The 14703-nt window shown below is 37.0% G+C and overlaps 1 protein-coding gene across 8 annotated transcripts in view; it reads right to left on the bottom strand.

The window, feature by feature from the left end:
* NDFIP2 (Nedd4 family interacting protein 2) overlaps positions 1–14703 on the bottom strand; it is a 115031-nt gene that overhangs the window by 46564 nt on the left and 53764 nt on the right. For 4 of the 8 annotated variants that reach the window (XM_019524562.1, XM_019524561.1, XM_019524560.1 and 1 more), the window contains 2 exons: positions 10463–10522; positions 4533–4620 (listed from right to left, as the gene is read on the bottom strand). In XM_019524562.1, the coding sequence (XP_019380107.1) occupies positions 4533–4620; positions 10463–10522 (148 nt within the window). Of the gene's footprint in view, positions 1–4371; positions 4406–4532; positions 4621–10462; positions 10523–14703 lie in introns of all 8 variants that reach the window. The other 4 variants (XR_002098925.1, XR_002098924.1, XM_019524564.1 and 1 more) reach the window with 2 other exon arrangements.

Raw genomic sequence — 14703 nt, 5'->3', positions numbered from 1 at the left:
ACAAACTAGTCAGAGGGGACCAGCAGGCACTGGGGAAGTCCCTGTTCCCCTGAGCACTACCAGGAGTAACTAGAAATAGCTGTCATAAACTGGCAGAGGGTAAATTCAGATTAGACATCAGGAGGTGCTACTTCACTGTCAGGGCGGCTATGATCTGGAACCAACTTCCAAGCAAAGTGGTGCTGGTTCCTACCCTGGGGTCTTTAAAGACAAGGCTAGACAATCACTTTGCTGGGGTCGTTTGACTCTCGTATTCTTTCCTGCCATGACAGGGGGTCAGACTTGATGATCTGCTCAGGTCCCTTCCGACCCTACTAACTATGAAACTAGGTGGAGCAACACTAAAAGCTATCCATGACATGCTTCTGCCCACAATTCTGAGAGTTTTCCTTTACTCCACACCTTATCACTAAAGCAACACAATTTCTACTCTGAACACAAGAGCAGAAGATAGCCCAGAAGTCTGACAAACCTAGCTCTATCCACACAGGACAAAAAAATGAATATACATGCAGAACAGATGAGTCAGTAATACATTTTTTCCATTGACTTCAACTAGAGTTTTAGTCAGGCCTTAGAAAGGGAAGAAAATAAATTGTGCTGCAGGATACAATTAGCAACAGAAGGGGTAGGGGTGCTTGGTAATGTAATATACCTGCCAAAAGCCAATAGTTGTATAAGAATGTTATAGAAAATGTGGGCCATAAAACAAATTTTGAACATTAGATATATTCATAGATTATTACTGAAAAGTCATACTTAAGATAAACAGACAAGCTCTACCTCTACGTGATAAATCTTTCCCAATAAATGTATTATGTATACAGGTTTGAAAATACAGCCCTGCAATGCACCATTCCTGGATTCTGGCATGGAATATTCTTTTGCTCACTGTTACTTGTGGAAAAGAATAGATAAAGAAAACTTGATTTCAGCAAAAAACTTAGGTGTGTCAGAAGCTTTTAGATCTGACCTCTAGCAAATACAGGAAAAGAAGAGTAGCTGTCCAAAATGACTGTTTTAAAATTCCTACAACTTGGATTAAAAGCTACAGAAATTACTACCTAGGTTTAACTATGCAATAATGGCACCAACCAACAAACAATTTGTTAAAACAACTCTATACACTGGAACATGGGGTGGAAATTTTTATTGTAAAATTGTGAACTTAACTTCCACATCTCATTTGTTGTTACATAACAGAGACAGATCTCTGTAATATGCCACTGCTCAGAATATTGGGAGGAGGGGTGAGTGGGGTGGGGTGGGGTGGGCGGGGCAAAAATGAGGAGGAAACAAGGGGTGAAGAACAGAGATGGCCACTAGATGGCTGGAAAGACATCAATTAAATTGCAATTTAGATATTTACCACTAGATGGTAGCTACATATCATTAATTGTGAAGAATAGCTTCACAGTACAACAATATTTTTATTATACGATCAGCTGGATTAAGACAAGTTAAATAATTACCAGATCCTCCTTTACTATTTCACACTGAGTTTTTATAAAACTCAAAGTCCTTGATTTTGGGGTCTTTGGGTTTCTTTAGAATAATGTTAGGCTGGAAGCTGAGTTAGGAAAAAAAATGAAATAAAGAACCTTATTTCTTTATGTCCATGTCCCTGCCAAGGCAGAATTTTTCCCATGGGTACATTTTCTGTAAGTTTTGTACTACCTCCTTTAAATGCCCTAGGCAAAACTGTCCCAATTCTCAGGACCCTGTTGCAGGATCTCATAAAGTTCCAGGCCCCTACTCTTTTGAAATTATGCATTTAACTTAATTCCTTTTATTCTTAATATAGCTACTCAGAGAGCCTAAAATCCAAAGTGTTAAACTCATTTGACTCCCTGGGCCAGATCCAAACCACGGGACTTCACACAGGCTGGATACAGAGCCACCTCCAACAGCAGGGCAAGCAGCATCAGGGAGCCACAGAAGTTAATACAGCTGTAGCTTGTCCCACTACCAAAATGTGTCCTCAGTAGGCTCCAAACCCTAGAATTTGGCAGATAACTTCACCCCCCTGCTTGCCCCACCCCTGAATTCCTAGTCCCTCAAGTAATGCTATATTTATGTCATAAGAGAAGATACTTACCACTTCATTACTCTGCCAGTGTGTTTCTGTTCAGTTTTATTAACTTGTTAAAACATTCAAATACACAACAAGCTTGTTCTCAGAACAAGACAAGGACAAAGCTTTTAATGAAAATATGTGCCTATTGTGGAAAGGAAATATGTGCCTATTGTGGAAAGGAAATTTAAGGCAAAGGTGTCAAACATCTGTTGACACCTTTGCCTTAAATAAAGTTTCCTTCCTCTGAACTGCTGGTGGCACTTTTCAAAATTTTGTACACTTACCCCCCTTGCCCTCATTTATACATTTAAAATGTGTCGAGTCTGTTTTGGGAGAAAAAAAATCTCCAGCTCCACAATTTAGTTCTTTAACAAATTACTTCAACTGTCAAGCAAAGAAGTTTTCAGTGCTGTACCTGTGGTTTTGAACTTCATGCAAACAAATGCCCAGTTAGGTGTTAAAATGTCTACCTATGTATGCTGTTATCTAACTGACATACAAAGTTGCTGCAAACATACACATACACAATAGACACATATTTTCATTAAAAGCTTTGTCCTTGTCTTGTTCTGAGAACAAGCTTGTTGTGCATTAGCATGTTTTAACAAGTTAATAAAACTGAACAGAAACACACTGGCAGAGTAATGAAGTGGTAAGCATCTTCTCTTATGACATAAATATAAGTTTTTAAAAAAAGAGAGAGAAATATTGGCTTCCTTAAAAAGATATGCCTTAATTTTGTTGAAGAGAAAAACAGAATCAATTTGTATAAAAAGCCGTGCTTAATTTTATGTACCCAAAGCTGTGTACAAAGTTTCTGAGCATGGGGTTTTTGGTGACATTTTTGCTTTCTGAATCCAATCCAGTGTCACTATCTACTTATATACATAAGCATATCTTGTACAGACTTTAAGCTAACAAGACCTTTCAGTTCACACAGCAGACACTCATGCTTTTACATACAGAGGTTCCCCAAAGTCAATAACCCAGACAAGAGTTCTGCATTATACGTAATGATGTATATGAAGATTGGTGTTGAATAAACGCCCGCATTTAAAAGTATGAGTTTGTGCTACATGAGCTGAGGCACCCAAATCTTTTAGTTCAAATGTTGTAGCAAACTTAAAAGTCTATTTGGGTCAAGTCACTAGGGCTAGGCACAAACGTTTGAAAAGACTGAGAAGGAATTGAACCAAATTATACTGTTTTCTGTAAGTAGCATAGTTTATATCAGTAGCAAAACAGAACATGCATTTGCCCCATGTTGTGGGGGGCATAAATCATAGACTGGTTCTGCCATTTTTAAACCAGTCTGTAAACTGAACTTCTGTTCTGTTACAGGTATAGACCAGTTTCCAATCACTTATATTGCTAAAAGTGTAATGCCTGTACCTGGCCTAGAAAAGACCAGAGAGCAAAATGGTGTAAAGCACTGACTATATCTGCATTTACAAAAATGATTTACATACAAAAAACCTTTATTATACCCAATTTAATAGTTTGGGGCAAGGAATTTAAACAATAAGCAGAAGATACAAAACATTTCTGGATATCATGTTTGTCAGGCAAATCTGATATATACAAAAATATGCTTTTACTAGGATTCCGAGTCAAAATCATTATCTAGGAATGCAAGGGTGACTGACATCAGCAATAGACACCTTTTCAAGCAACATGTTTTCAATACAGCATCTGCAGTATAGATTTATCTTGGAAAGAGGTGGCAATTTCTAGGAATTTAAACAGCATTGGAAAATGGATGCAATTTTCACGAAAGAATTTATAGTAAAACAATAAAAGACTCAATAGAATATATATGTTAGAAAATAAAAGGTGCACAACACACACATGGTAAGTAAGTAAATACTAAAGGTGGTGTTGGTAGCAATCAAAGATTGTCTGGAAAAAGAGTGTTGTATATTACCACAAAAGTGATAATTGTAAGAGTTGATTATCTTAAATATCTATGGTTAGTTTGACCTGAAAAAATTAAAATAGGTCTGAACAAATCCACCTACAGCTATTTAGTGCAATAAGCTGCCAAGAGCATTGTTTGGGAGAGAATGCATGTATCACAGTATTTTTTTTCTACTAATTTAATCAACTTTCTGCAATCTAGCCTTTTTCAGTTAATTGAAGTGTTTACAGTTCTGCTAAAACTTTGACACATGGTCCACAATATACTACTAGTCTGCCTTAACTAAGGATTTGTTCAGTCCTGCTACCTGTGACAGGTGTAAGTTAGTTTTAACACCATTCTCTGATGTGACTACAGGGGGAAAAAAGCAACATACTTGCTTTTTGTGAGCAATAGGTACTGTTTTACGTCTGTATACAAATAAAAAAAAAATAATTTGTTACTGTATGTCCATGCCATTTACTTTAATGTTCTGCATCTTCAACTTTTATATTTAACTCAGCACCTCAAAAGGTATGGAATGTGAAAATAACTTACTGAAAAATGCCAACATGAAGATGCCATCATTTCCCACTCTAAGCTGATCTGCATCACTGAAGTCATCCCGTGGAGGATACTCTTCTTCCTAGGTGTATAGGTTGTTGAAATTTTAGTGAAAAAAGTTTATCTTAGAATAAATGCACAGCCTATAGTTTAAAATGGTTAATTCTGTATTTGAATCATGGCAGAAGGATATTTTTGAGGTCTGTATAGAAAACAAGATATGGATGTATACGAGATAAAAACAACCTAGACACCTATTAAAGGTTATTGCTTGCTTTACTGCTTACTACGATAAAGTCCAGTAATGTTTTTAATACACACTTCTGCAAATGCAACAGTAACGTACATTTAAAATGATAAATTCAAATCTGAATTGAGCTACAGATCATTATTTCACACATGAAGAACTACAGTTAGAAAAATCAAAGGGAACAAAGTAGTTAAACTAGGGATGAATTTATCTTCAATGGGGTTAAAATGGACAAGTTTAGTTCCATATATGTGTTTAGTCATCTGATCAGCGTAAGTATTTACAATGTATTTGTTCAATTAAATAACATTTACATGTAACACCCACTGTTTCATTATCTGTGCAGTTCAACCTCATCTTACAAGATAATCCTCTGCTCTCAGCTGAACATGATAAAGAAATAGGGCTGGAAAGATAATCTAGTCCAGCCCCCTTAGTATCATTAAGTTACTAAGAAATAAACATTGAAGAAACTATTAAAATATTTACTATATTAGAAAAAATCTCTTATCTTTTTATTCAAGTTAAAAATATTATCAACCTTTCAAAAAAAAATCACAGAATTCATTGACATTTGTAAGCTTTCTCCTTGAAGTAATTTTAAAATAAAACTGTTTTTTATAACTGTCCATCACAATCACAACTTACATTAGTACACAGGAACGTCTAGAGCAGAAACTTTTTCTAAGCAATTTCCTTAATCGCTAGCATCATTTCAGGTCAATCTTTGTTTGCAAGATAGGGATACCCAATGTATATAGACTGCTGGTTATTGCTGTTATTTTTTAACCATGTTAGGGACGTGACCAAGGCCAAAGGGGAAGCATTTTAGTTAATATCACTGGGCTGGAGCATTTCTGTAGCACTTGTAAATTCAGTGTTTGCCTATTCCAAGCAACACTTAGACAGTGTTTAAATCTCATTTGAACACAATGGCAATGAAATAAATATATAAGGAAAGTTTAGCCACCTACAACAGACAGCTCAAGTCCTATTTTTAAATAATCTTAATGCACTTACATTTTAAACATGGTTAAATACAAGTGAAGATCACATCTAGAACATATTGGAAGTCTTAGATTCAAGCAAAAATAGTAATTCTTTATGTGAACAGGTTATATATGATCAACACAAATTTAGGAGACAATGTATTTTACATTTTATGCAACTGATATTTAATTTTGCATTTTAATTAACCTTTTAAAATAATTTCCTAATTATAGCCATTAGTGGTTGTAGGAAGGGGCACAACTTATATTAGGTCACTCTATGCTTACAAAGTAAAACCCTGCAAGTTTAAAAGTTTTTAAAAAAAACAAAGGTTTGGAGGCTGAAATGCTAGATCTTGAGAACTTAGAATAAAACAATGAATGAGCTTCAGTACACACCAATGTAGCCAGTTGCTTGTTTACATAGTTGTGAATTCAAAATTTCTTAAATGAGACACATCCTTTAATAAATTATTCTGCATTTAGTCTTTCCTGGCTTTATACATTTTGGAAAATTGGCACATGATGGAAAGTAAGACCCTACAACAAAAATGAATTTGGCTAGCACTTTCACAATCTCTAGCATGCTTCTGAAAAGATGGAATTGGAGCAAAATAATTGCTTTGTTAACAATGTCACCAGAGGGCACAAATAATTTAAACTATAATCTTGGTCTCCAGACAGACATCCAATTTCTTTAACTTGAGCAAAGTTAATGATGAAATACCTTCAAAATAATAATCCAAAATTCCCCAGTCATGACAAAATTATAAAAAAAAATCCCTGATATACTTAGATGTAGGACTTTTAAAAAAAATCCTATTTTTAATGTTTTGATGCCTCGTCAATATCAAAGATATTGACAAGACTGGATATATTCAACACAGGGCAAACAGTTCATTTGCATAAAGAACTGTATGCATCATGATAAAATTAGAGAAAAATATATGAAGTCACAGTGGAAAAAATGCAAGACTGTAAATGAGCAAAAGATAAGTAAATGTCACACTGTGTTTACATGCAAGATATGCCTACATATTTTAGAATTCCTCATGTTACTTTGGTGATCCAAACAGTGACCTTTTCACTGTCACTTGATCCTATTACAGACTCAGACTCAACAGCTAAACAAACAACTCTCACATGCTAATACTTTTCTCTCTGCCAGTACAATATGTATTGCTGTTTAGAGAATAAGATAAAGTCTGTATACATTTGGTCAGATTAATATCAAAAGAGTACAAACAAACAAACAAAAAGGAAGATGCGGTGGCTAGGAAAACACTGCAAGTCTTCCTGATGGTAAAAATGAGTGCAAGATTTGGAAGATATAAACTCTCACCTTTTTTCAAAAGTGTTTGCTATTTAGCCATAATAGTTTTAGTTAAGCTACATTTATCAGGAATTGACATGGCGAGTCCCAGTAATGCTCACCTAACAGTTACACTGCTTCTGGCTCAGTAGGCAGCATACAAACTAAGCAGCATACATCTAAAATGTACCATTCGCAGCAAGTAAGTTTGAAGTAGAGACAAGCTCTATATTTAAAAGTGTATTAAATAACTCTTGATATGAAACTGAGCCATTTACTAAGTGTTTCTACTGTAAAGTTAACGTAAAGGAATCCAATACTTTTCTATTTTCCTGAGTGAACTGTACTACTATAAAAGATCTTAAAATATTTTCAAAAGGTTAATGAACAGCCAAATGTGTAAAAAAAGACTTGCCTAATGAGTTAGCACAGGCACCAAGTTTCTCTCTGCCATTTTTCAGTCATGGAAAAGAGAAACGCTGGTCATAGAGAAATGACTGCTTTGAAAATGATGCTAGGCAAAGAGACAATTGCAAAGTAACTATTTAAGTTGGTTTAATAAAAGATATCAGTTTCACGCAAAAAACCTTGTCTGGGAAAAAATAAGCACTCCAATTAAGGAACTCCAATACCTTTGGGCAGGGCATAACTACCCTACAAATGTTAAATGTGCCTTAATTGGAAAATTTAGCTGTTGGTCTGCAACATTACCGTCCTAGGACATTTAAACGTGTTCTCCAAGGGAAGTGGAGGGGGGGGAGGGCTAATTAAAGTGCCCGGAGGGTCTTGTCTGCCAGCATCCCCACACTGAAAAATGGCGGCAGGTCACATTAAAGCTCATCAAGTGAATTTTAGTTAAGGCACCCCCAACACCATTTTAGAATGCAGGGATGATAATATATGACATGCTGAAGTAGGCTAGAATGCAGTTATTACCACACTGCAGTAGGCTCAATTACACAAGTGTGCTATGACAGTGCGTCAGAGCAGCCTCGCTGCATGTGTATAAGCGCCCCTAAGTACTAAGAAAAGTTTAGTGCAACTTCTGTTGCAGTTCGAAAATGAATTAATGGTGTTTATGAAGAGAGATTACATAAAAATTCAGAAATTAAAATGTGCCAAAGTTTACTTTGAGGAAATGTATTATAATTTTTCTCATTTTAAATTGATGGTTAATATTGCTTTGCTGTTTTTTAAAAGGTGATAAGAACCACATACTTCTCTCATTATCTAATTATCTGGTAACAATTGAACCACATAAGCAACCCATATTAAACCACTATGAACTGTAAAAAAGTATTTGTTAATGTTTTTAATTTGCAAACTTCAAAAAGGCAAAATTCTGCTGAGATTCAGTAACAGTCCAACATATGTTTCCTATCTTTCCATAAGTGACTCCCACAGTTGTTAGAAAGGCAAAATATGAATATAAAGCAGATATCTGCAGACAGACATGTTCTAATTAATTTTATTTTGTTCCACTAATTATAATACATTATTTTGCATAATAATCTGGGATATCTTCTTAAGGAAGAGTGCTATATCAAACTAATTTATACTTAGTGTTACAATATTTGCATACTGAATTCTGATAATCTTAAAAATAATTAAATTGAGCTCTTTAAAACTAACCTTTAATCATGTGCAATCTAAATTTTCCAGAATCAGATTGCAAGACATACTTTGTAATGATTATAAAACCAAATGCTACTAACTTAGAGATAGTAGAGATCCATCAGTCCACCGAACATGTCCTCACTACAGTTCAAAATCATTGTTACAGACTACTATCTTGGTTTTGTTTTAAAAATTTCTCTCCCTCAAAATAGACTACCTCCACCCCTTGCAGTAATGAGTTTTGTTTTGCTTTGCTTTGCTAGGGAAGGAGAAGCAGGCAAGGGGCATTCTGGATTTATTTGTTTTTCCAGGGTTTTATGGAACTCTTAAGTCCAGAACTGAATGCAGCTACCGTTTAACAGAAATAGATAGTTTAGTACTGTTTTTCTAAGGATGAGTCTTTTAAGTAAGTGAAAATAGCTACAGTGTATAATGTTGAATAGCATTAAATTAAAAAAATAAAGACACGTCTTTCCTTCACAAGTTCTCTCTCTAAATGAAAAACCTAACCGACTTTGCCCCTTTTACTGCATACTTCACACTATGGCTAATGCTGTAAGAAAAGAATAACCTACAACATAGGTTGTAGTCATTGCAGACCTTGTAATCTATTTTTAAAGTATAAAACTACTTTTGTTTCTATGATCAGAAAATATTTAACAACAAAATACATTAACAGCCTAGGTACATATCACAAAAAACAACAGTTTATTTTGTAAACAGCAAGGCACCAAATTATAAACAAAGCTTTAATTACAGTGGCAGTTGTGACTACTGCTATAATTAAGGTTGTGTCATTAGCTCTGTTCCAAACGTTGTATTTCAGGAATTTATAAGTTTCTCCAAACCAAAACTAGACATAAAGAGCCTACCTGGAAAACAAGGTGTTGCATTAAAACATTGTACAAACATTCTGTTTCTCCTGGGAAAGTCACTGGTCTTGCAGGAGAAGCCATGAGTGTACAGATTCCTGGCTTTTACTCCCAGAGTACAAATGGCCATTCCAGGAGAAAAATAACCTGGGAACAACCAGGGATAAATCACTCCTAGGAGAGCAAGTGTCTGTACATGCCATGGCTTCTCTCAGAAGAGAAAATATTCCTCCAGCATCTTTCACTCCCCCACCCCCACAACCCTCCGCCACCACGGAGACACTATGTCGCTCACTGGACACTGCTGCTCCAGCAGCAAGCAGAGCAGGCCCCCTTCACAGTCCTCACATTGTGCTGCAGGGAAACAAGCCGACAATGCGCAGTTTGGGTCAGCCAATCAGGGCTGCCCATACACTGCTGCCATCTGTCACTAGACAGACCGAGGGTGCCTGCAGAGCATTGCTGCAATGTGTACACAGTGTCAGCATCGCAAGGTCTCTGCTTTTCAGGGCCTTCAGCATTTGAATGCCTGTAGTTATAGCTCTGGCTAAGTTTTTCTACCAGGAGAACACACCTGGGAGAAGTTATTTGAATGCGAGTACTCAGCCTGAAAAAGCAGTCACTGATAAATATGTACTATGGATCTATGCAATTCAGGTAGCTTGCAGAATATTTTTTGACAGAAACTATAATTTCCTGAAAAAAGAATTGAAGATATAAACATTACAAATAAGTGATCAAATAGCATACCTTTTATAACAACTCTGAGATTTCAACGATGCAAAGATAATTCCACAAAGGACATTTGGGAATCATCGTAAGTGATTACTTGGCAGAAGGAAAGTTCACAAAAAGATCTAAAACTAGATAGAACTGTACCATACCTCTGGTGGACTGAGGAATATTTCATCAAACAGACTCCTAGACTCCCTAAATTGGCCGTGCTAAGCATGTAAAATAGAAAAACATAAGACAAAGAACTAAAGACGACTGTTATGCAAAAGCCTTGTATTACACAAAAAACAAGTCATTTAAATTATCTTAAATATTTTGTTTCCATGTAACCCTTTAAAAAGTCACTTAATTTGAAATGGAAAAAATGCATATTGAAAAATAGGATATATAATGCTTCTTCCACTAAAGACTAAGTGCAGTGAAAATCTTTCAGATATACTGATACAGCCAGAGACACAGGTGAGAAGGGGCTGGGGGGCAGAGGGATGAAAAGGAAATAAATTATTCAGTATACTATTACATACAAAGCCTGTACTAAAAACTGTTTTATTGTTGAAAAGTCAAGCACTCAGAAGTCAGCAAAGGAATTATGTTTACCCACGCAGGCTTAATTCTCCCCTATGCACATGTGCATTACGATGCCATCTTGAATTGCCAATTACCCAATTATTTTGCATAAATCCTGTCTCATTCAGTATGCTGGATGAGTGGGGATCACTACATAAGGAGCAATATACTGCTTTCTCATTGTTCAATGTGTGGCTCTATCCCTTGTTCACTGCACAAATTATTAGGAAAAAAACCTCTCGCTAGAAGGGTAGTAAAGCACTGGAGCAGGTTACCCAGAGAAGTTGTGGAATCTCCATGCTTAGAGGTTTTTAAGACCAGGAGAGACAAAGCTTTGGATACGGCAATCTACTTGGGGATGGTCCTGCTTTGAGCAGGGGGTTGGAGTAGATCTCCTGTGGTCCCTTCCTACCCTATTTTTCTGATTCTATTATTCAAGTACTGCTGTAAAGACAACTGTTATGATCACCATAGAAATGCCCACAAGTAAATTTAGTATGACTGCTTCAAATACAGTTATGCATTTTTGTTCTTACCACTTCTATGCAAGAAGTGGGTAGAATTATTCCCGTTTTACAGATGAAAGGCAAGGTAGCGTGGTGCCTTAGAAATTAACTGGTTCAGAGAGGCAAGCTTCTGCAGGACACAGCCTATTTCATCAGATTTTAGGGATGTAAAACTGAGGGAGATAAATTTCCTTTCCATTTCTATTTGAGATGCCAAATACTCTGAAAACTTTGTATGCCATGTTCAGTACAACTCCCACTGATTTTAGGAGCAGTCAGGGTCTCAGATTGGTCATCCAGAAAGTGGAGAGGAATTAAGAGCTATCTGCAAAAAGTTTAGTTTTATCAATTTGCTTAACCTTACATCCTAAGTCTCTGGGAAAGAAAAAGGCAGGATTCCATTCTCCACAGCAAAATACAACTATTTCAAGCATGAGACCCTTCTTTTTCTTCGTGCAATGTAATCCCCAGACTTATCTGCTACAGACCTCCAAGTAATGAAAGCAATGGAGCTGGGGTGTACAGACATCCCTTACTACATAACCCTAACTCATTCCTAGAACATATCCATCCTGTGGTCTGGATGAAGCAAGGGTCCTATGGAAAATATGCTTTGTGGTGGTGCAAATAAAATATAAAGGGGGTTGAATTAATATTGCACTGCCAACTACATTTTTGGGAGCTTACTAACTTTTGAATGCTTGACCATGCAATCTGGATACTGCTGTCTGAAAATAATGTACATTCTTAAGGAAGAAAACTGAAACAAAATTAGAACATGATCTGTTTTTGACCCCCACGTGGATCATCAAAAGAACTGGAACATTTAGATACACTGTACAAACACCTGAGATGAAGTAAATTATAGTACTAGTAGGTTGTCATCTACTACATGTACAAGCACTTAAGGGTATCATGGTCCCAATGAATTTCAGATTCTTTGCTAACACCTGAGGAAAGATGAGACAAGAGTTTTCTAACTGTTCAAGACTCTGAAGAGGATTGTCCTCTAGTAGGTACAAGCTTCTGATTATTTTCTTCCAAACTTATTTTGTGCCCCATCACGTGTTAACATGTCCCACTTCCCTCTCACTGACCCTAAGTTGCTTGCCCTGGTTGCATTCTCCTTGCCTCGCTCTCAACATCAGCTCCACAGGCTTCTCATGCCAGACCCAGCCTGGTCTATTGGGCTTCTTCTCTAAATCACCAAAAACCACTCCCTCACTCCTTTTCTCCCCTGCCCCCAAATCTCAGCCTCTCAATCCTAACCTTCGTTGCCTGAGACAGAGAGCTAGCACTCTTTGTCCAAACTGTTCCAGTTTGTCTCCATTCCCACAATCCCACAAGATGCAGTCTTAGACTTCTTGTCTCAAGTTGCTTTTTCCTCTCCCTACTGATCTGCTTCTCCCATCTCCATTTAAATCAAACAGCTTTCTCCTTCATGCTGATCAGATGCCAGAAGTGGGGAGAAACGCATCAAGGCTAGAAATAGATGTCACCAAATGAAACAGATCAGCAATGCCACAAGGTATTGCAGCACTATGATCTGCTTCACTGGGCAAAACGTAGAGTTACCCCTTCTCCCACCCTTCATGATGCGAGACAAGGGGTGATGTGGTTTCCCCACTTCCCCTGCTCAGGCAGACCTGTCCCTGGTAATCACTGGGGGATGGGTCTGGCCAAGAAAAAGCCTTGTTTTTCCCTTCCCAGCCAGACCTCCTCCCTGAAAGACATGCTCTCTCTTAGTCAGAACCATGCCCCAGATCTGGCTTAGCAGGGAACCCAAACTTCCCTACTGAACTACAAATACCCCAAGATTCTTCAGGGTGCCTCTCTGTAAGCAAGAAATGTGGGCAGATGTTCCAGGGACTTGACCTCAAGCTCAGGGTTCCTGTATACGTCCACCATAGAGGTAATAGATAGCTGCTGCAATAAAGTGGCAGAGTCTATCATCACCTTTTGTTGCACCGTTGCTTTTCCTTTCATGTGGTGGAACAAAGGGTATCAATGTCTATTTGCACAGCATTTGTGCCACCATAAAAATGTTTACGGTGGCACGTGAGACGTCAGACATCCTGTTTCCATCCCAAAAGCACAAAAGAAACTGATTTTTGCTTTCCATTCTAGTGCTCAGTCCCAACCACCACCCAAAACATCTGACAGCAGTCATCATAAGGAAAATTCAGATGGGACACTGTATACTCTCTCCTGTTCTTAATCAGCTTTAAGAGTTGTGAATTTCAAGCTCACTAAACAGTAACGGAATTTTCAGAGATTTTTAGCTTCTTAAAAAAAAAAGATTAAAGAAAATCACTACTGAGCATGTACAAGCTAGGTTTTTCAGTGCTACCAGTTCCACCTACAATAATAACAACAATAAACCCCTTAAAGTCTATTAGTAACATCTGAAATATTCTGAATTTGTACAACTATTCTTCAGATGTACCCTCATAACTGTAAAAACATCAAGCCCTAAAAAATCTGTCAGGGCCTCAACACTTGTGTATAATTTTGTTCCCATAACTGACAGTGGGCACAGGACTGCAGGAGAAATTAATCAATAAATCTCAAATTGAAAATTAGCTAGTTTGCATGATGAGTGAGTGCAATCAGATGGTCAGGATTCTAAATGTACCTTACCAGCACCTGCATATAACCATCGTCTCAGTGATTCTTAGCAAAAGAATTGAGTTATTGTGATACAGACTACATGCCAACTAATATCTCCCACAATATAAAACAGCAGTAATCCTACCTCTCAGGACCTAGGAGAAAACACAAAAATCACACTGTTGGTGCTTGAAGCAGGAATCAGTGATATTGCCATTTCAGGTTCCAATTGCCAAGTGAGAGACACTGTTTCTGAGCACTCTAGCAGAATTTAATAGTACATATTCACTATGTCAGAAATAAGACAAAACACTGGACAATTAGACTCACACTCAAAAGGGAAAGATGTTCAATCGCTAATTTAGATAGATGAAGTGCCTAACTTAGTTGAAGTTCTACAGAACAAAAAATTGAGACATTAACCTTATACCTTCTAAAAAAATCTAAAGTGTGTCATTTTGCAGCCGCTATTTCTGTTGTCACCTTTCCCCCTCCTTTCTACAAAAAAAACCCAACATTTTAGTTCCTGCACTTAGGATGTAACCATTCAAAGATCAGCCTAAGTATAGGAAGTGGAATAGATAATTTACGATTCTCTAGCTAAAAAGAGGCAAAGGACTGGAAATATTGTCAAACCAAGCAGAAAATGTGACATTTGAAGCGTTTTAGAAAACACAGCTTTACTTAAAAAAAAAAAAAAAAAAAAA

Source organism: Gavialis gangeticus, unplaced genomic scaffold, assembly GCF_001723915.1.
Source record: "Gavialis gangeticus isolate Ggan-Ray unplaced genomic scaffold, GavGan_comp1, whole genome shotgun sequence".
Lineage (NCBI taxonomy): Eukaryota > Metazoa > Chordata > Crocodylia > Gavialidae > Gavialis > Gavialis gangeticus.
Note: the sequence above shows the minus strand (reverse complement) of the source record. Positions and strands in the feature narration are given on the sequence as shown.